Here is a 23,689-nt window from a genome sequence, read left to right on the forward strand (position 1 = left end):
GCAGGGGGGAAGTTCCTTTTTCAATCTTCCTAAACATTTCATTTTATTATTTATATATCAATTACCATGTGAAAGCCCTGAATGTGTGTTTGGATATAAAACATGGAAAGTTGTTTTGGAAGGCATTACTTTCAAAGGAAAACATATAGCGAAAAGTCAGAAGCAAAGGATCATCGCAAAGGATCACCCCTTTTCAAGAGCAATGGGAAACTTCCTGCCTGTTGGTCTAAATCTTCTTTCTGGCATCTTATGCTCACCAACTGCTTAATATTGGATGCCTGTGGTTCTGCCCATCTGTTCAACAGTCGTTCTAATTTATGAGGTTTACTAAGAAAATGTTTATTGCAAAATGAATAATGTATAGTGATAAGCAGTTTTGAAATCTCCAGGATTTACCTTTTAAGTGAAACAGTTGCTTTGTTCTTGAGAAAGCTCATTTCATGTCTCCATGTACCATCAACTAGAGTGGTTATAAAAGTATGGAAAAGCCAAAACTTTTGTGATAAGTATGAAGGATACAAGTCATTTCATTAGAAGAGGCTCATATTCTATAATATACCAAATTAATAATATGCACCCAAATTACATGGAAATCTGAAGGAGAGAATATCTGCCATTTCACACATTCTTTTTTTTTTTTAACATCTTTATTGGAGTATAATTGCTTTACAATGGTGTGTTAGTTTCTGCTGTATAACAAAGTGAATCAGTTATACATATACATATATCCCCATATCTCCTCCCTCTTGCGTCTCCCTCCCTCCTATCCTCCCTATCCCACCCCTCTAGGTGGTCACAAAGCACTGAGCTGATCTCCCTGTGCTATGCGGTTGCTTCCCACTAGCTATCTATTTTACGTTTGGTAGTGTATATATGTCCATGCCACTCTCTCACTTTGTCCCAGCTTACCCTTCCCCCTCCCCGTGTCCTCAAGTCCATTCTCTAGTAGGTCTGCGTCTTTATTCCTGTCTTGCCCCTAGGTTCTTCATGACCTTTTTCTTTGTTTTTTAGATTCCTTATATGTGTTAGCATACGGTATTTGTCTTTCTCTTTCTGACTTACTGCAGTCTGTATGACAGACTCTAGGTCCATCCACCTCACTACAAATAACTCAATTTCGTTTCTTTTTATGGCTGAGTAACATTCCATTGTATATATGTACCACTTCCTCTTTATCCATTCATCTGTCAGTAGACACTTAGTTTGCTTCCATGCCCTGGCTATTGTAAATAGAGCTGCAATGAACATTGTGGTACATGACTCTTTCTGAATTATGGTTTTCTCAGGGTATATGCCCAGTAGCGGGATTGCTGGGTCATACAGTAGTTCTATTTTTAGTTTTTTAAGGAACTTCCATACTGTTCTCCATAGTGGCTGTAGCAGTTTACATTCCCACCAACAATGCAAGAGGGTTCCTTTTTCTCCACACCCTCTCATTTCACACATTCTTACAGTTTGTCTTTTTAAAATTAGGATCAGAAATTCTGGGTAGTTGTTTTTTTCTAAAGGAAACTGTAGCATTTGTATTTGCTTTTAGAAGAAGGAAACAGTCCACACTTAAATGAATAAAACTCATTTTACGTATACTTCGTGAGTATTGGAAATGTGCGTGGCAGGTCTGGAGAACAGCAAGAAGCCCAGTGTAGCTGGAGGGCAGTGTATAAGGGGTAAAGGGACAGGAAATGAAACTTAATGAAAACCAGACAACACGGGGCCTGTACCCACAGGAAGGATGTGGATTCATTCTATGTGTGACGGGGGGCCACTGGGTGATTAAGAACAGGGGAGGGATGATTTGGTTTGTTTCAAAAGAATTACTGTGGTGAAGAACAGACTATCTAGGTTGTGTGAGTGGAATTAGGGAGATCAGTTAAGAGGCGAGGGAAGGAATGTAGGTGAGAAATGATGAGGGCCTGACCAAGGGTGGTGGCAGTGGAAAAGGGAGACATGGGGAGATCAGGCATATATTCTGAAATACACGTAAACTGATTAGCTAAAGACCTGGATGGAGGATGTGAAAGGAAAAGAATGAAGGTTTTGGCCCGATCAACCAAATACGTACGCTCTGTCTGCAAACGCTAAGAGGACTAAGTGAGGTGGAAACAGTGTGCCTTTCAGTAGTCAGGGAAAGTTTTTGGAGTTCTGAAGGCTTGAGCTGGGCTTTTTAGCCTGGACAAAATTCAGACAGGAGGCATAAAGCCCTCTCAAAGGTAAGGCAGAATTAAAAGTTACATATTCTGTTAAGTAACTGGAAGGTATTTTGAAGACACTTGTCTGCCTTGCCTGAAGAGTTTCCTTGAGTAATTGTGAAACATATGGTTGAAAAGAAAGGAAGGCTGGATAAAGAAGGGCCTTGAATAACAGGATTAGACCTTGGGGCTTCATTCTATGGGTAACGGACAGCCACTGGCTAACACGGCTAGTAACTTTCAAATTTCCAGTATACTATATTAAAGGAAGTACTGCCAAGAGCCATTTCATGTATTCCAAAGACAGAGATTTATGGGGATGCATTTATAAAATGGTTGAATTCTGAGAAGATCAGGGAGATTTCTAAAGAAAACGCTACCATAAATCGCATTTTACACACATACAATCCACACCCACATTCTCTCTCTCACACACACACACACACACACACACACACACACACTCTCTCTCTCTGAACCACCCGTCATAACATGAGCACCTCCCACCCCATAAGTCTTTGTAGTTTCTTTTTATAAAGGAATCAATTAGTTTCAAATAAGGAAAAGGAATGTGTAAAGGAGGAAAGAAATTTCATTCTTTCTATAAAGAATGAAAACACAAATATTTGTTAGATATAAGAAATATACTTTTTTTCTCAAACAGTTCCAGGATATTTATCACCTAAAAAAGAGGCACTTTGTTGAATTTTTTACCCCCTTAAAGCCTTAATTTTTTTTCTTACAGTTGCCTATATTTTTTAAGTGTGAAAAACTAATTTCTATTTGCAACTGAATTCTACTTCCAAATACATACATTAATGGTTCAATCCTTGTTACATTTCAATAAACCTTAGGTCTAAAAATATACATTTATTTCAAAATGTGAGCCTAGGCATTTGGAATGATCAGATCTGCTAGTTCCTATTAACCAAAGGCAGTACCTATTAACGAGATGATACCTGAGGTTACAGAGAGTCTAAAGAATGTAAGGACCTCCCGGTCCAGGGACAAGGCCTTTGTGCCTATGTAACACTGTGGACAGAGTTATCTAATTCCAACAGAAATAAACCTACTAGAGTAAAAAGTCTATCAAAAAAGCGACACTTTTACAACTTCCTAGATATTATGAGACAGGTTAACGAAAACACTGAAAGGTTATTTGTAAACTTGGGGATTTGGGCATGCCGTGGCTAAACCCTATTGAGATGAGAAGGGCCAAGTTTTCAGGATACATGAATGTAAGAGGATAACAGCTTTCTCAGAGCCCAAAATATTTATGATCAGATTTTGTTATAATATTTGGCAAAGGCAGATTGTGAGTAAGGCCCTAAATGATCAGATATACTTGCCAAAAATGAGAGAACAAAGGAATGATTCAATTTACTTGGACAGAACACCCCATTACTCCTCGAAAATCTTTGTTAAAATTTATCTTGAAATTTGGATGTGGAAAGCAATATTATTAGATAGCAAAATAGAATTGCTGAGATAGTACGTTAATTTGGTTTGATAATTGTGATCAAGAGGAATAAATGGAAGAAGTGTATTAAACCAGATATTTTGAGAAATAATAAGAGACTGTGAGTGCTATGATACCTCAGTCAGAGACAGCCTTCCTTCAAACTTGAAGGGAGGAGAAGGAGGTTGGGGAAGAAATCTTCAAGCAGGGTCCACAATATTAATACATTAATAGACTCCTACATATACTCATCATGATGAACAGCTGGATGTCGATGCCTAGAGCATAAGAAATTGGTCTTATACATCTCTATATTTCTGATGATGCCTGGCACAGGAGTTTACACATAGCGTAATTCTAATGAATATGAATCAGATGAACGGATGAATAAATAGACAGGTGAAGGATGGACAGCACATACTACAACTGTATTTTCAATATCTATGAAGCTAAGATGATTTTTTTAAATCAGTAGAACAAATGTAAGCAGGAGCTAGGGCCCTAGGAAAGAAATTAGTCTCTTTAAGGTCGCATTATGGTTAGAGCAGAAGAATGCTTAGTGACATAAATGTTGAATAGTGTGGAATATTACAAATACCATTTATTATGCTTTTGTTATGAATTCAATACATACTTATTAAAGGAAATTGAAGGAAGTGTAAGTAAGCAAAGGGAAACAATAAAATGACTATAATCCGTGACCCAGAAATAGTCACCCAGTTGCAGTGTTTCCTCAAGGAGGGCTTTTGGAGGGTACGATGCCTGGGGAGCATTACTAGTATTTAACAAGTAAGGCCCAGGGCTGGGAAACATCCCACAGTGAATGAGAGAGTTCCCCAAAGCAAAGAATTACCCAGCTGGAAATGCCAAGAGTGCTTCACTGAGAAAAACTGAGCGCCGCGTGCATTCACCTCAGATCTTTGTACACACGTATAACACACACGGTTGTTTTTGATAAAAACAGGTTATACTATACAAACTGTTCATATTGTTTTACTATATGTTCTTTCCACTTAATGCAGCAAGAGCTTCCTTCCTCTCCATCAATTATTCTTTTACACCAACATTTTGATGACGGCTCAGAGTAACCACCGTATAGATCAACCATAATGTATTTAACTAAGTCCCTATTGTCAAACTTCTAGTATTTTTTTTTTTTTTTTTGCGGTACGCAGGCCTCTCACTGCTGTGGCCTCTCCCGCTGCGGAGCACAGGCTCCGGACGCGCAGGCTCAGCCACCATGGCTCACGGGCCCAGCCGCTCCGCGGCATGTGGGATCTTCCCGGACCGGGGCACGAACCCGTGTCCCCTGCATCGGCAGGCGGACTCCCAACCACTGCGCCACCAGGGAAGCCCTCTAGTATTTTTTTAAAATTTAATATTATAATCAATGATGAGGTGAGCATCCTTATATTTAAGTTTATGATCATTTAAATTCTTTGAAATGAAATTGTTGATTTAAAGAATATGCATAATTTCAATGCTTTTAATAGAGATTTCCAACATGTCCTCAAGAACGATTTGTATCAATTTTTCACCAACCGTATTGTTGGAGGGACATTTCCAACATAAAGTTGCTGAAAATGTAACACCAACTGAACCCCAGCTAACAGCTGGTCCCCTCCCTATCCCACATCCAAGTAGAAGGTGCAGGGACTCATAGCTGAGACAGTGAAACTAAATCATTAAAGTTCAAATACCAGACCCTTTCTTCTTATTCCATCAGTAAAGTATAAAAAGAAAAAAGAGATTTTCAGGGGAACAGATTTGAAGTAGAGCATTACAGTTTGTCTTTTCCCGTGAACCCTCCTCTGTGGAGGCACTCCTCGCGAGGTTGGGGATGTCTGTGAGCAAGGAGACTGGTGTCTTGTTCCCTGGCGGGATGCTGCCTGAGGAACAGGGCCTGCTGAGCTTTCCCAGTGCCGGCAGAGTGTGAGGCAACAACTACAGAGACCTGGTGGCTGACATACAACATTGGCAAGTTCAGACTCAATCTCCATCACCCCTGCATACCCTGACTTCTAAGAGTTAAGGCTGGTGTGGGAAGGATTCCTAGGTTTCCCATGGGTCCAAATCAGGCCTTGGAAAGAAGTGTTGGCAGGCTCTGGCCAGCCAAAACGTGGAGACAATGACATGGTTGTCCCAGACGCCCGAGGTGAGCAGGGGACCAGTCAGGCACATTGAGGCCACATCAGACAGTCACCCAGGACATCAGTGGCTGTGTGGAATGAAAACCAAAACCCATCAAGAGCAAGGATATTCCTGCCCCCATCCCTTGTCCTTTCGCCCTTTGCAGACCTACCATCCCATTTTAAGTGAACTTGGGGAGAGGGAACTTTGAGCTCATGTTAAGCTCTGGCAACAAATAAATCCTGAATTTGATTGAATATTTATACAATATTTTATACTAAAATATACTAGTTTTAGTTTTAGTTTTATACTAAAAATAACTAAAATAAGATTAAATACAAGTCCTTAAACAGTAAACTAGGCCTTAGCGCTTATCATGAAGGTGCCAAAGTCAGATGAGCATGGGGGCGTTCCTCCTCTGGAACTGCTCCCATTCTAGAAAATTAGCTTGAGGAGAACCTCTCTGGCCTCTTCCCTTTGAAGGACTTCCTTGCCTTTGAGGAAAAGGGAAAAGAGCCAAGAAGATGCCTCAGCTAATTTGCACAGTTGCAAACTACTCAGACCTGCCCCCATCTGGGAGCTTTGTCAGGATTTGGTACAAAAGCTTCATATGCATAGAGTCCTCTCTTTGGCCTTGTCCCAAGGGATTTTATAGAAAATGGGTATAAAAGAAGAGGATTTGGATATGGGGTGCTGAGTCCTGGTCATCTCTCTAAATACCTCTAACCCAGAACCAAGAAACAAGGCGTATTAAGAAGAGGATGAAAAGAGCGAGTGGGGACAGCGTCAGTTAGCCTGGGGCGTCTCAAACCTGTGTTCCACAGAATACCGAGAACTACTCTCCAAGGGTTTTGCATCCAAAAAGCAATAGGAAAGACAGCAACTATATCCCTAACACAACATATTAGGGCTTCTAGATTTTCTTTAGTTTAAAAGAGATTTTTAACTTTGTTTCCTCCAGTGTTTCCCAAAATTGTTTCTTTCTAATTATAACATGTATGTAATAATCCGTGGAACCATACTGGGGAAATCGAACACAGAATAATAGTAGTATGACTTTATGTTATTTAATAGACTGTTCAGTGAATGTTTTTTCCCTTTTTTGTGTTTACAATTTCCTTGTTAAATATCATCGAAATATAAACAACTATAGAAGAGACCTTCTATAATCATATATCTAACACAACTTAGAGAAAACGTAGGTTCCTCTTAGCAAAATGTTATAACTCCAATGCATTGCGGTTGGTTGTTTATCTTTTGTCTGCCATACCTCATTTCATTCACACTCCAACTCTGTGCAGTGACTGGCCAGTTACAGATGAGTAGGTTCGGTTTAGAAAGGTTAAATGAGTTGCCAGAAGTCTGGCAATGCGAAATTGAACAAACTGGCCTAAAATTCAAGCCATTAAACAAAGACTCAAAACATTTTGAACTCATTTAATCCAACACTGTTATTTCACAGAGGAGAAAATCCATGCTCAGAGGGGTAAAATGGCATCATCCAAAGAGACAAGACCAACTCCATGTTCCCTGACGTAAAGCACATGCCCTCTGCGCTAAGCCATGCTTCTCCTATAGCTGACCAAATCCAATGGTGTGGGTAAACCAGGAACCCAGGACAAAGATAGAGGCCAGCTGGCTATCATGGTAGATGAAACAACAGATGGAGAGCAGCTTTAGTCAGAACACTCGTGATCTGCGTCAAACACAAATGTTCCCCTCCCTTTGCAGGAAAAATACCATGGAAGAAGGACTGCTACTATAAGCAGTTATTAGTATTTAGTGGAGATTATTATTTTTAAAGGTGCCTATTTTACATACGTTGCAATGTTAGAAATTAAAGGTGAAGCATTTTTAATGACATCATATGCTTTGCGTGATAATTATTTTAAGCCACAAATTCAGGGACATACGTAGGAAGGATGTGCCTCGTCCATTTCTGCTACAGACAGTATATAATACACAATCCACTGAGTAAAATCTGGGGGCTTAAGGCAAAGCTGTATGTACCAGAAAACCCGTGTGGCAACAAACAGTACAGTGTATAATGAAAGGGCAATTTTCTGCTTTTTTGAGGATCCCCCACAATCAAATGGGATAAAATGTGTATATGTGCTAATTGGAGATGATTTGCTAATATGGCTTCTCAGACTTACATCATCCCCTTGTAAGCATAGACAGTTAAATTCTACGCGATTTTCTTAAATTATAAATTCACATTATTCTTCACAATCCCCAAAGCTGCAACTGAATTCATTCTTATGATTGGAGCTCCAAATACATTCATCATACTATGTAGTTGTGGAGAACACACAAGAAAAATAAGATAGCTTCCACCTCTAATCAGGAAGATAAAATATATATCCTTTTTTTTTGTTCTTTCGATTGTTTATTTACTCAACAAACATAATTTCTGTCTCAGTGTTCTTTTTATTAATGTACACTATGGCTTTAGTAAGAATTAAATAATACTTTTCTTAATACATCTGTTTAGTGACACCAGAATTACCTGGTAAAGGGGAATATTTAAATTGTAAGATATACAAATGTTTGGTAAAGTTTTAATGAAGTTTTTTAATAAAAGACTTACCTCATATTTGAGTTGACAAACTACTCATTTCCCCTCACAGAAGAACAATTAGATACGATGAATCGCCCAACTCTAGTTCCCATAATTACGTATTTGCATGTAAATACGGCATCTCATTTATCTTATTTCTGTTCCTCTAAAATTCAAGTAAACACATTTTGTTCTAGATTTGTGTATATTTTGAATATTTTGAGAACCTAGGACCTCTTTTTCTATTGTCTCTTGATAAAGCAAACACCACCATCAAACATCTCCCTGAAAATTAGAAAACTAAAAGCCTTTCTTTCAAGGGACAAAAAAATCAAATTATTCTTACTTTTTAGGAACACACAAGTTGATCATCATTGAAGTGTGGAATAAGATTACTGTATATCATAATAAATAAACACACCTTATTTCTTTTATTCCTGCCACTTAAAATTATTGTTACTAATGTTGTTTTTCATTGAATTACAAGGTGGAAATATGGCTCAGATGGTAATAGAGCTTTTAAAAAAACACCTAAATTTGAAGTCATCTGACACATAATAGTATCTGATTAATGAAACCCTATCAAAAATATCATGTCATCTTTGCATGTGAAGGGACGGTAGCAATACACGTTAGCCACAAGCACAATGACAATGAGTTCATAAAAGTATGGGTATTGCTCTCACACTGCATTCAGCAAAATTGCAATCCATGTTAAGCATTTATGAAGGAATAAACCAATCGCACAAATATGATTTAAAGCTATTTGTTGGTGTGCCCTGGAGCCGTTCTATCATACCCTTCTTATAATATAATTCTCTAACAAACAAAACTATCATCACAATTGGTTTTCTGAAGACTGAAATTGGATCTGTACTCACGTATGTACTGCAGGGTTGTAATGCTTACACATTATTGTTTTATGACAATTTTAAAATTTATTGTTTATTGCTGTATTACACAATGCTTACACTGGCCCTAGGATTCAGGTGGAAGTGTTTTATATTTTAGCTGTGTCTAAACAGCTAAAATATTGTAGTTCTTATCTCTGTGTGCGGTAATTTCACAGTCTACTGACAAAAACAAAATTTAAAGATAATATTTACTGAGAGGAAAAGTCTCTCTCATGACTAACAGAAAGCACTTTTTTCCCTATAATGGATATATACTTGTTACAAATATATGCTCTCAAAGACCAGAGATGCTCGTTCTTCCCAGGGGTAAATACATCGGTCGCCTGCCTGGATTGCACATTTCCTGAAGGCAGGAGCCATCCACGTGTTATTCGCCTTTGTATTCCCCATGGTGCCCAGCTGGGCATCAGCACATACCAAGTACCCATTAAATGACTGAATGCTATTGAATTTTAATGAAAATTTAACCGTAGGCCTATGTCCCTTACAATCTTATATATAATTATAGGGTGCTTTCCTACTTACAACCTTACAAGATTAAGGGTCATTAAGAATCGTGATTCATCCATCCTGAGCCCAGTGAAATACTATTAAATACACAGAAATCCCATCATAATGGACGAGTTTCTTAGTAGAGACAGTTTACGTAACACTAGTAGACTTTCACACGAGTATAGAATATTGACTTTTACATACCACATTGCAAACTATTACTGATCATATTCATTTTGAAACAAATCAATTAGGTCAATTAGTTTTTTTCTTTATTTACCACATTATGCTTTCGTCGAAGATTACAGTGATATTAGCCGTATACACTGCTTCCACCACAAACACAAATCAGGCAGAGCATTGTGCCTCAGAAGTTTTAGTTTAGGTTTAAATACAACTAACAGTCATGTTGGTTATGTTCTAAGGTCAAGCACAAGGTAAGACTCAAACTTCTAATTATTTGAGAAAATACATTGTATCAATCATCAATAAATATCAAAGGAAAAAGTTTTCTGTAAATTAAAATACTTCACTAACGTTGACATCTCGTATTACCTTCTTATAAACAATACTAAGATCACGTCTGTGATATGCGTATGCTTCTTCAAAGAAATCTGAAAGGTCACCTGTGACCTTTGGCTTATTTGTGAAATCAGCATCAAAGGAGCTAGCTGATGCCAACATTCATCATCTGATTAATCATTTAGTTAGAAGGTCCGTAACACTCAAGTGTTTAGAAATAAATTTGGATCAAGCTAAACACAACAGCTCTGGTAAGTCAAAGGAAATAAGGACACTTAAATGTTATAGATCACAGCGTCAAATCTGAACTTTTTCATTTCTGCTTTGTTTTAGTCACCTAGCACACATTTGGTGAGCTGTCCTCTTACAAATTAAGGCAGGGTTACAGATTATGCGTGCTTCTATACATCTGACATCAGTATTTTCTGGGTAACTGTGCTGGGGATATTAAAAATTGTTTATAATATGATCTAATTTTTCCAAAATGGCACTGATTAGGAACTTATTATGATTCTGAAGAAAAAAATAAACAGATGAAACCTGAATATTTCAAGTATCTGAGGCCATAAATATTTCAAGCTTATTTCTTCCATAAAACCTATTCATCTCCATGTAGATAGGGCAGCGCCTAAATGGGATGTGATAATGAAGTTGACTGCTGTACTATTTGTCAGGCAGTGGCTTTATAGCTTATTCAGAGCTTTCACTCTCTACATGTGCAGAAAATTACAAAAATATAAACCTCAGGGACACCAAGGATCCAACTGTTCTAGGGCATTCCAGATAGCATTAAAGAGATGCTCATGTATTCAGTAAGGATTTATTTGAGCAGCAAACACATGCAGAGCACTACTGAGGGGTTGGAATGGAGCAAACACCGTAGTGAACCGCTCTATATTGTAAACACAGACGCATATATACGTAATAACTCTTACTCAAGGGCCTTTCTTTTATAATATTCTTGGTACAAGAAGATCATTTGTTCTCAATAGAAGTGGGAAACATAAATTTTATTTATATAACATCACTGTTTGTTTGAACTTAAAACTTGAACACCTCTGCCAATGCATTTGTAGCTCGTTTCTATTGTGCTAATCAGGTGAATGAGCTTCAGGAAGTGACTTGTATGGCTGGTAACCTCTTGTGTGTACATAGGTAAAAACACAGATGTATTATTCTGATGTATTAAATAAAGACGCTAATAATACTTGATCACAAAAAATTCTTAAAATTCGGGACATCCTATGTGTCCTTTAATCTAGTATCGTATAACTAGAAATTATTACTAAGGGTGGCTTCACTCATATGATCAAACTCACAAAAACACTTAGGTGTCTGTGGTCATACCTCTCATCAAAAAGAGATGAGTACACCAGAACAAGCATTCCCGAAGAGATGAATTTAGCAAATAGAAAGAGAAAAATAAAAATGAGTACTAGACCTCTTGGTTTAAAAAAAAACACAAGAAATCACAAAAGGCAGGAAAGAAAGAAAAGAGAAAGGAAAGGGAGGGAGGAAGGAAGGAAGGGAAAGAGAAAGGAAGAAAGGAAGGAAGGAATGAAGGAAGGAAGGAAGGAAGAGAAAGAAAGAAAAAGAAAGGAAGGAAAGAAGGAAGGAAGGAAGGAAGGGAGGGAGGGAGGGAGGGAGGAAGGAAGATTTGTCCCCTCATCAATCTGGGAATGATGGGCCAAATACCCTCAAAGGGCATACGGGCTGAACACCAATGCAGCCAGTCCTTTTGCAGTGTTCCTGATATCCAAAGGGAGAAACCAACGACCAAGGAACGGCACAGCCACGAATCCACTTCAACAAGCTAATACCTATTAGCCCTGCTTATCACATTCCTCTTCCACCAAGCCGTGTGAAATGCATCACTGAATCTCGTTGATATTACTTCCTGTGTAGCCCTTGAATTAATCCATTTCTTTCTTTTTCCCTCACCAACACCTTGGTATTCACAATCATCTCCTCTTTCTATCATAGCCCACTAACTGGTCCCTGGTTTCCTCTCTTTCCTCTTTTTAATCTGTTTCCCACCCTACAGGCAGAGACATCATTTCCACAGGCAAATTTATAACCTGACGTCCAGATTAAGTGTTTAAAATGCTTTAATAGGTTCCTTTATTTTTAGAACAAAGAACAATGTTTTTATCATGGCCAACTGTGACATGGCCCGGCTACATCCTTATTTTCTCTGGTCTCAGCTGTCCTCTTTGATTTGCCATGCTCCCCTCCTACCACGTTAGATTTCCTCTTGCTGATGCTTTTGCCTGGAACGCTTTTCCTCTAACTCTCACTTCTGAAAATTGCTAGTCATGTTTTGGATCTCAGTTCAAACATCACTTCCCCAGGGGAGCCTTTGTATTGCCTCCCCCTCCCCCTTACCCTGCAGTAGCTGGGTCAGGTCTCTAGTTAGATATTCTTGGCATTAGGTACTCCATTGCATTTATCACAGTTTATAACTACACACTTATTGTGTGGTGATTAGATGATTATTACTGATATCTGTCACTAGACTATAAGCACAATGAAGAGAAAAACTGTATGGCTTTCTTATCATTTTAACCTCATTTAACCCCATTTAACCTTTGCTAATATCTAGCAAAGTTTCTGGCACACAGTAAGCAAGCATTATTTCTTCAATGAATAATGAGTGTCAAAACGGGGGTCATTAACAAGCGGTTAAAGCAACAATAAAGTACTTACTGCCATTCACCAGCATCACTTTGATAAGAGTTTGAAGGATTAAATTATTTCAAATTGCATAACGAACAAATGCAACAATTTTGTTTAAATTCGGGAATTTTGGGCATCCCGTAGATGTGGCCAAAATGAAAGTTTAGTAGCATCTTCCCTGAATTACTACATAAACTCAGAACTTTACTGCTAAATTGGGATTTAACAATTTTCTCGTATATCCCTCATTATACAAGAAAGAGTCTTAGGAGATCTTCAAAAGGTCATTTAGCCTGTTCGTGACAGAGCAGGGATGAAAATCGGCCATTTAAACTCCCAGTTCAATTTTTTTTTGCTACAACTATGCTGTAATTTCTAGGTTTATGGCTTCATTTTCATATTAGAAATTTGTAAGACCCTACCAGTACCCATAAGAGAAATATCTCCAAATGGTTAATTTTGTCACATCATTTAGGTTTCTGCTTTAAAAAACATTAAAACAAAGAGCAATATTTTTAGAAAGGTAAAAAGCAAGCCCAATTTTGTAAGAAATGAAACATTTTCATGCCTTATTTGCAATTCACATTGTACGCCTCGCCTTAAGTGAGGTGAGATGCAGGGTGAGGGTGAGATGCAGACGGTACATGCTTCCCTGGTTTCTTAATATTCTGAAGTAAAGAATTTTCCCAGTTGAACCTGGTTGTCCAAATTTCATTTATGAAAAACCAAAAGCAAGGTAAATTTTGAGGAAGGGGTTGGAGAAATGACCTTAGTAGATGGAAGAGCTCTGCTGGTACCCAGGCTGTTACAATTGGCTATGTGACCTTGGACTGCTCACTTCCCCTCTGTAAATTTCCTCGTTTGTACAATCAGGAAACTGATCTAAATCATGGGCTCTGTCTGTTGATGGGCTTCCATGATCCCACTAAGCCCTTTGGTGTGTGTATGTGAGTGTACATTTTTCTGGGAAGAGGGTCCATAGTTGCTATGATGTTGGCAAGGATCTGGGACACAAAACACATTAAGGGCGTTTGTGCTAAAATCTGAGGGTCCCTCTGAACTTTGGAAATGGAATAAAGCTGTACATAGAATTACAATTTCAGATGGAAACAGGAATTAGTACAATTATTAGCATGAGTAATAAGATAGCTTGAAAAGCATAGTCTGTACAGAGGAATACTACTATCATCAACCATACATTCAAGTATTAGCTGAAGAACTTCACTGGAAGCCCAGTCCAGATTTTCCAGAAGTACCATCCATTGTTCCAGAAAATGTAACTACATGGGATAAAATCTCAATATGTCACAGGTTTTCAGTCCTTCCTGTTTATTGATGTTTTAATGACCCATCAAGATAGGTCTGCTACATAGGATTACATGGAGCGGAAACAATCCAGAGTAGTCTGTCAGCAAATAAAGATACTTTCTTATAGTTTTCACGATATCTATTCCAAAGCATTTTGATGATAACTTTTGGATGGTTGAAGAGCCACGGTTGCTATACTACACACATATTTACTAAAGACACAGAAATAAAAGTCACTTTCTTATCACTGATTTCCTTCCTTCTCTCCCTTCTTAATGTAATAAACATTCCTTAATTGTCTCCTATGTGTCAGGGCACTCTTCTAGACACTTGTGAAATATCAGTGAACAAACTAATATCTTCTGCTTTCGTGGTGCTTACATTTCAGAATGGGAGAAATAAAATAAACGATATGCATAAAAATAAGTTAGCTATTATTTTTAAAGGTGATAAATGCTTTGGCCAAAAAAAAATAGAAGAAAGAAAGAGTAGGGAAATTAGGAATACCAGAGATGAGGAGAATGGTTCCAATTTTAAATAGGTCAGAGAGGGCCTCACTGAGAAGGTGTTGATTAGTAAAGACCTGAGGAGATGAGGGAGTGAGGCAAATGTATAATCTTGGGGAAGAGCTTTCCAGACAGTGGGAAGAGTCAAGGCAAGGGTATGCTTGATGTGTTCAAGGAATAGCAAGGAGGCACTATGGCAGGGAAAAAGCAAAACTCATTCTGCTGCTAATCATGTTACTGACAACGGTTTAATCTCCAAAATATACAAACAGCTCATACAACTCAACAACAAAAAACAAACAACCCAATCAAAAAATGGGCAGAAGACCTTAATAGTCATTTCTCCAAAGAAGATCTATGGCCAGTAGGCACATGAAAAGATGCTCTACATCACTAATTATTAGAGAAATGCCAATCAAAACTATAATGAGGTATCACCTCACACCAGCCAGAATGGCCATCATTAAAAAGTCTACAAATAACAAATGCTGGAGAGGGTGTGGAGAAAAGGGAACCCTCCTGCACTGTTGGTGGGAATGTAAGTTGGTGCAGCCACTATGGAAAACAGTGTGGAGGTTCCTCAGAAAACTAAAAACAGAATGACCATATGATCCAGCTATCCCACTCCTGGGCATATATCCAGACAAAATTATAATTCAAAAATATTACATGCACCCCTATATTCATAACAGCACTCTTCACCATAGCCAAAACATGGAAACAAATGTCCATCGACAGATGAATGGATAAAGAAGACGTGGTACCTATATACAGTGGAATACTACTCTGTCATAAAAAAAGAATGAAATAATGCCATTTGCAGCAACATGGACACAGCCAGAGATTATCATACTAAGTGAAGTAAGTCAGAAAGAGAAACACAAATACCGTATGATATCACTTATATATGGAATCTAAAATATGGCACGAATGAACCCATCTACAAAACAGAAACAGACTCACAGACATAGAGAACTGACTTGTGGTTGCCAAGGGGGAGGGGGGGAGAGGGATGCACTAGGAGTCTGGGGTTGGTAAGTGAAAACTATCGTATTAAGAATGGATAAACAACAAGGTCCTACTCTATAGCACAGGGAACTATATGCAATCTGTTGGGATAAACCATAATGGAGAAGAGGATTAAAAAGGAATGTATTTATGGATATAACTGAGTCACTTTGCTGTACAGCAGAGATTGCCACAGCATTGTAAATCAACTGCACTTCAGTTAAAAAAAGAATCATTCTGCTGCTGCGGTCAGGAAATTGGTAAAATTTCATCTTCCAGTTGACACTTCATTTTCTATTGCTTACTCGTTTGAAATAAAGTCATAATAACTCTTGAATAATCATCCTAGAGTCTCATATTTGTCAAGAAAGGCAAAGTCAGAATTCTTCTGAGAACTGAAAAACCACCCCAAAACAATGATCTCTGGTTGGTAACGTAGTTTAAGTCTCTCAGTTTCCACAGACGTATATTTGGCAATGAACTGTTATGCAATAAGCAAATCTGCCCTTTAACAAGAGATGATGTCACTATAAAGAAATCAAGTAAAAGATCTTCATTTTTGAACATTTAGAGATTGGGCACAAAGCATTTGCTATATTCCAACAAAGAGAAATTCCAAGATTCATAGCTAACATAAAAGCACCCATTCTTTCTGAATGTCACTGTTCTTTTGGGCATTTGTTAAACTGTCCATTTCATTAACTTTTTTCCGGAAAATAAAACAATCATGATTATTGTACAATTTTCATGGCATTTATCTGGGTGAATACCTCCAAAAAGAATACACATATAAAGGTAGTACTTTTTTATGAGGGAAGGTCAGTGAGTCCTCCCACAAGTAAGCATCTTATTCCTGCCTAGTGCCTTGCCCTGAAAACTCACCGTGATCCACAAGCTTACGTATAAAACAAAAAAATGTACATGGCCATACCTTGCCCAGCTGATCCTTTTTGCCAAAGCCAGTGGCAGCTGCAATGCTCCCTGCTCCTTCCACTGTTTTCTGTGCTACTGCAGTCACCCCTGTCACCACTGCCTCTCCAACATTTGTCACTTGCTCTTTGGTCTTCTCAGCCACTGGAATAGATCAAGAATGACAGATTAAGGGATGATGGACCGATCGCCACTTAAAATAATTTCATTTCCACTAGACATCAACTTCTAAAGGCCTATATTTGCACACGTAGATAACTAAAGAGTAAGAAGAAATAAAAGCTACCAAGATTTCTAAGTGAGCGTGGCTTAGCCAAACATATCAATAGAATCTTTGCTAAGATAGTCTGTTGTAATCATGCAGATATTAAGAGGTGCTTCAAGCTTAATGATCACAAATTTAGAACCCTAAGCAATTTCAGTTTGGTTTACTTTTTATTAAGGAAAGTTTACAGCAAGCAATGCTTACAGGGGCAGTTGTATCAAACTTAGCACGAAATTTATTTCAATTTCAATGCCAATTCTTCGATCTCACTCAGGATGTTTGTTTCATCACACCTTCTGAGACACAGAACACATATGTGCTCTCACATGTTACCATCAGAAATAAACAATAGAGTAAGGGAAGATTATGAAGGAACTTTGATCCTTTTATGAAACATCAGATAGTTGAAACAGAAGGGGTTTTAGTGATGAGACTGATTTTCAACCATTTTAATGGGAACAAAAGAGCTAGACATAAAGTATGAAAATGAAATGGTTTGTTGAGCACACTTACAATATCTTTTCATTAAAAAAATATAATATGGTGATTCAGTAGATTTTTAAAAATAAGTTAAAATTTTAAGAGAGTATAAACAGTTCGGGATTAGACTTAGAAGAGATTTAATCTCACATCAAAACTTCTCTAAGACTATATCTGATATAACTGTTAATTTAATCTTTCTATATTACCTCCATACAAATATCAAATAAAGGAAGTTGAAATTAAAAAGTTTGTTTCAATTAAATGAAGAGTTTTATGTTAAAAGAGGTAAAAGATGAGATTCTGCACTGTTAACAATTTCAAGGTCAATAGAGAAACAAAACAACCCTTCACCTAAACTTTATAACATTTATACTCATAAAGCCTTGGTCTTGCATTCTTACCTATATCTATGTAACGTTTGCCTTCTTTTCTGAGGAATCCGAAGAGTTGCACTATGTTAGCTGTTAAGTGTTATGTGCTAGTCACATGATTATTGTACAGATTTCATGTCACCAGTTGGGAGAGGCCAGTGATTAAACAGTAATCGTGTGGACAAAACAACTGGGTTTTGAAAACACTATGTAGGTCAAGGAAGCTGAAGAGGCTGTAAGGACAAAGACCCTCACTCCTCAGTCCAAGGCAATGTGGGGAAGCAGATGTGACCCTAGAGTCTAAAACCAGGAAGAGTTCACAACAGGTGATATGGTTGATGCCTGCTAACTAGTCATGGCTATTCTCAATGCAAAGTTCAGTTTAAATGCCAGTGAAAAGCTGTACTGGAAATCTCATGTTTTTAAACATTTACAGAATGTTGATGCTTTAAAAATAGTGAATGATGGGCGCTAAGTTTTCATTTTTTTCTTTTCTAAGAACATGAATAGAAAATTTTACTTGAAAATGAACATTTCTTGTTACAAAATCTCAAAGACAAATATAAATTTTGATCTTTTTACAGATTCATTTTTCTGCCAGCCACAAAAGTTTATTTTTATAATTCGAGATTTACATACATATACACTTGTTTAATGCACATAAACTGCACAGTAAAATGCACTTTGTACTTCATTATAATTTTATTAGATTTTATCTCTGTAAGAGTAAGTAAATTAGTAACATTACAAAATGGCAGAGTTTACATGTAGCAAAGATACACACATTTTAAAAGATTTCTGTAGGACTTGATTTATCTAGTGTTTTATTCACTGACCTCGAACTCCTTTGTTAAAACCTCAAATGTCAACCTCCATGTTAAAAACCTCTCCTCCCAACAAATGTCCTTGTTCCTCCTCCTGTGATCCCATAAAATTTTAGGTGTATCTTTACTACTGAACTGTTGTTTTGCACCATAATTGTTCCTTGCCCAGTATGTCTCTCCACCTCCAGCATGCACATATGTGCGTGCATGTACACACACACACACACACACACACACACACACACACACACATACACACATGAACCCCAAAACCCATGTTTACATTTTGTCATTCTGGAGAAAACTCAAAAATTCTGACTTTGTCAACAGTTATCCTTGCAGGACCTCTCCACAGCCTCCATTAGATGGTAGTATTAGTTGTATTCTTTAATTTTTACCACAGGCTCTGAACCTTGAAACGTGGTTATTTGCTTTCTCAACCGCATGGATTCTCCTTCAATTATTAAAATAGAAAGCTGCTACTCTACATAAGCTCCCTTCATACAGCATAGTCTACAACGGTCTGATATCCATTTCTTATAAAAATCATGCTTCATAACATCCCATTTACAGAAGGTCCCTAGAGGGCAGTTTATATATACCTTGGATTGGACCAGAGCAAACATAAGCTGAATACTTGTTTTTTTTATTTGATGATTAACTTAATTTTTTTAACATCTTTATTGGAGTATAATTGCTTTACAATGTTGTGTTAGTTTCTGCTGTATAACAAAGGGAATCAGCTATACATATACATATATCACCATACCTCCTCCCTGTGCGTCTCCCTCCCACCCTCCCAATCCCACACCTCTAGGTGGTCACAAAGCACAGAGCTGATCTCCCTGTGCTATGCAGCCGCTTCCCACTAGCTAGCTATTTTACATTTGCTAGTGTATATATGTCAATGCTACTCTCTCACTTCGTCCTAGCTTACCCTTCTTGCTCCCCGTGTCCTCAAGTCCATTCTTGAGGTCAGCATCTTTATTTCTGTCCTGGCCCTAGGTTCTTCAGAACCATTTATTCTTTTTAGATTCCATATATATGTGTTAGCATACAGTATTTGTTTTTCTCTTTCTGACTGACTTCACCCTGTATGACAGACTCTAGGTCCATCCACCTCACTACAAATAACTCAATTTTGTTTATTTTATGGATGAGTAATATTCCAGTGTATATATGTGCCACATCTTCTTTATCCATTCATCTGTCAAAGGACACTTAGGTTACTTCCATGTCCTGGCTATTTTAAATAGTGCTGTAATGAAAAATGTGGTACATGACTCTTTTTGAATTATGGTTTTCTCAGGGTATATGCCCAGTAGTGGGATTGCTGGGTCGCATGGTAGTTCTATTTTTAGTTTTTTAAGGAACCTCCATACTGTTCTCCATAGTGGCTGTATCAGTTTACATTCCCACCAACAGAGCAAGAGGGTTCCCTCTTCTCCACACCCTCTCCAGCATTTATTGTTTGTAGATTTTCTGATGATGCCCATTCTAAAAGGTGTGAGGTGATTCCTCTTTGCAGTTTTGATTTGCATTTCTCTAATGATTAGTGACGTTGACTATCCTTTCATGTGTTTGTTGGCAATCTGCATATCTTCTTTGGAGAAATGTCTATTTAGGTCTTCTGACCATTTTTGGATTGGGTTGTTTTCTTTGATATTGAGCTGCATGAGCTGCTTGTATATTTTGGAGATTAATCCTTTGTCAGTTGCTTCATTTGCAAATATTTTCTCCCATTATGAGGGTTGTCTTTTTGTCTTGTTTATGATTTCCTTTCCAGTGCAAAAGCTTTTACGTTTCATTAGGTCCCATTTTTATTTTTGTGTTATTTTCATTTCTCTAGGAGGTGGGTCACAAAGGATCTTGCTGTGATTTATGTCATAGAGTGTTCTGCCTATGTTTTCCCCTAAGAATTTTATAGTGTCTGGCCTTACATTTATGTCTTTAATCCATTTTGAGTTTATTTTTGTGTATGGTGTTAGGGAGTGTTGTAATTTACTTCTTTTACATGTAGCTGTCCAGTTTTCCCAGCACCACTTATTGAAGAGTCTGTATTTTCTCCATTGTATATTCTTGCCTCCGTTATCAAGCATAAGGTGACCATATGTGCGTGGGTTATCTCTGGGTTTTCTATCTTGTTCCATTGATCTATATTTCTTTTTTTGTGCCAGTACCATAGTGTCTTGATTACTGTAGCTTTGTAGTATAGTCAGAAGTCCAGGAGCCTGATTCTTCCAGCTCCGTTTTTCCTACTCAAGACTGTTTTGGCTATTTGGGGTCTTTTGTGTTTCCATACAAATTGTGAAATTTTTTGTTCTAGTTCTGTGAAAAATGCCATTGGTAGTCTGAAAGGGATTGCATTGAATCTGTAGATTGCTTTGGGTAGTACAGTCATTTTAACAATGTTGATTCTTCCAGTCCAAGAACATGGTATATGTCTCCATCTGTTTGAATCATTAATTTCTTTCATCAGTGTCTTAGAGTTTTCTACATACAGGTCTTTTGTCTCCTTAGGTAGGTTTAATCCTAGGTATTTTGTTCTTTTTGTTGCAATGGTAAATGGGAGTGTTTCCTTAATAACTCTTTCAGATTATTCATCGTTAGTACATAGGAATGCAAGAGATTTCTGTGCATTAATTTTGTTTCCTGCTACTTTACCAAATTCATTGATTAGCTCTAGTAGTTTCCTGGTGGCATCTTTAGGATTCTCTATGTATAGTATCATGTCATTTGCAAACAGTGACAGTTTTACTTCTTCTTTTCCAATTTGGATTCCTTTTATTTCTTTTTCATCTCTGATTGCTGTGGCTAAACCTTCCAAAACTATGTTGAATGATAGTGGTGAGAGTGAGCAACCTTGTATTGTTCCCGATCTTAGTGGAAACAGTTTCAGTTTTTCACCATTGAGAACAATGGTGGCTGTGGGTTTGTCATATATGCCCTTTATTATGTTGAGGTAAGTTCCCTCTATGCCTACTTTCTGGAAAGTTTTTAATCATAAATGGGTGTTGACTTTTGTCAAAAGCTTTTTCTTTATCTATTGAGGTTATCATATGATTTTTATCCTTCAATTTGTTAATATGGTATATCACATTGATTGATTTGCGTATATTGAAGAATCCTTGCATTCCTGGAATAAACCCCACTTGATCATGGTATATGATCCTTCTAATGTGCTGTTGGATTCTGTTTGCTAGTATTTTGTTGAGGATTTTTGCATCTGTGTTCATCAGTGATATTGGATGTAGTTTTCTTTTTTTTTGATATCTTTGTCTGGTTTTGGTATCAGGGTGATGGTGGCCTCGTAGAATCAGTTTGGCAGTGTTCCTCCCTCTGCTATATTTTGGAAGAGTTTGAGATGGATAGATGTTAGCTCTTCTCTAAATGTTTGAATAGAATTCGCCTGTGAAACCATCTGGTCCTGGACTTTTGTTTGTTGGGAGATTTTTAATCACAGTCTCTGTTTCATTACTTGTGATTAATCTGTTTATATTTTCTATTTCTTCCTGGTTCAGTCTCAGAAGGTTGTGCTTTTCTAAGAATTTGTCCATTTCTTCCAGGTTGTCCATTTTATTAGCAGATAGTTGCTTGTAGTAATCTCTCATGATCCTTTGTGTTTCTGCAGTGTCAGTTACTTCTCTTTTTTCATTTCTAATTCTACTGATTTGAGTTTTCTCCCATTTTTTCTTGATGAGTCTGTTTAATGGTTTATTAATTTTGTTGATCTTCTTAAAGAACCAGCTTTTAGTTTTATTGATCTTTGCTACTGTTTCCTTCATATCTTTTTCATTTATTTCTGATCTGATCTTTATGATTTCTTTCCTTCTGCTAACTTTGGGGTTTTTTTGGTTCTTTTTTCTCTAATTGCTTTAGGTGTAAGGTTAGGTTGTTTAATTGAGATGTTTCTTGTTTCTTGAGGTAGGACTGTATTGCTATAAACTTCCCTCTCAGAACTGCTTCTGCTGCATCCCATAGGTTTTGGGTCATTGTGTTTTCATTGTCATTTGTTTCTAGGTATTTTTTGATTTCCTCTTTAGTTTCTTCAGTGGTCTCTTGGTTATTTATAGCGTATTGTTTAGCCTCCATGTGTTTGTATTTTTTACAGTTTTTTTTCCTGTAAGGTATATCTAGTCTCATAGCATTGTGGTCAGAAAAGATACTTGATATGATTTCAATTTTCTTAAATTTACCAAGGCTTGATTTGTGACCCAAGATATGATATATCCTGGAGAATGTTCCATGAGTGCTTGAGAAGAAACTGTATTCTGCTGTTTTTGGATGGAATGTCATATAAATATCAATTAAATCCATCTTGTTTAATGTGTCATTTAAAGCTTGTGTTTCCTTATTTCTTTTCATTTTGATCTGTCCATTGGTAAGAGTGGGGTGTTCAAGTCCCCTACTATGATTGTGTTACTGTCGATTTCCCCTTTTATGGCTGTTACCATTTGCCTTATGTATTGAGGTGCTCCTATGTTGGGTGCATAAATATTTACAACTGTTATATCTTCTTCTTGGATTGATCCCTTGATCATTATGTAGTGTCCTTCTTGGTCTCTTGTAATAGTCTTTATTTTAAAGTCTATTTTGTCTGATATGAGAATTGCTCCTCCAGCTTTCTTTTTATTTTGCATGGAATATCTTTTTCTATCCCCTCACTTTCAGTCTGTGTGTCCCTAGGTCTAAAGTGGGTCTCTTGTAGACAGCATATGTACGGGTCTTGTTTTTGTATCCATTCAGCCAGTGTATGAGTTTTTGTTGGAGCATTTAATCCATTTACATGTAAGGTAGTTTTCAATATGTATGTTCCTATTACCATTTTCTTATCGTTTTGGGTTTGTTATTTTAGATCTTTTCCTTGTCTTGTGTTTCCTGCCTAGAGAAGTTCCTTTAGCATTTGATGTAAAGCTGGTTTGGTGGTGCTGAATTCTCTTAGCTTTTCCTTGTCTGTAAAATTTTAATTTCTCCGTTGAGTCTGAATGAGATCCTTGCTGGGTAATCTTGGTTGTAGGTTTTTCCCTTTCATCACTTAAATATGTCCTGCCA

General features: G+C 37.4%; 1 protein-coding gene across 2 annotated transcripts in view; it reads right to left on the reverse strand.

Moving 5' to 3' along the window:
* Positions 1-23,689, reverse strand: part of SNCA (synuclein alpha) — a 129,189-nt gene that overhangs the window by 91,189 nt on the left and 14,311 nt on the right. For both annotated transcript variants that reach the window (XM_027116915.1, XM_027116916.1), the window contains exon 4: positions 16,696-16,838. In XM_027116915.1, coding sequence (XP_026972716.1) covers positions 16,696-16,838 — 143 coding nt within the window. The remainder of the gene's footprint in view (positions 1-16,695; positions 16,839-23,689) is intronic.

Source organism: Aethalodelphis obliquidens, unplaced genomic scaffold (assembly GCF_003676395.1).
Source record: "Aethalodelphis obliquidens isolate GAN/ISIS:26980383/991018 unplaced genomic scaffold, ASM367639v1 scaffold17, whole genome shotgun sequence".
NCBI classification, from domain to species: Eukaryota; Metazoa; Chordata; class Mammalia; order Artiodactyla; family Delphinidae; genus Aethalodelphis; species Aethalodelphis obliquidens.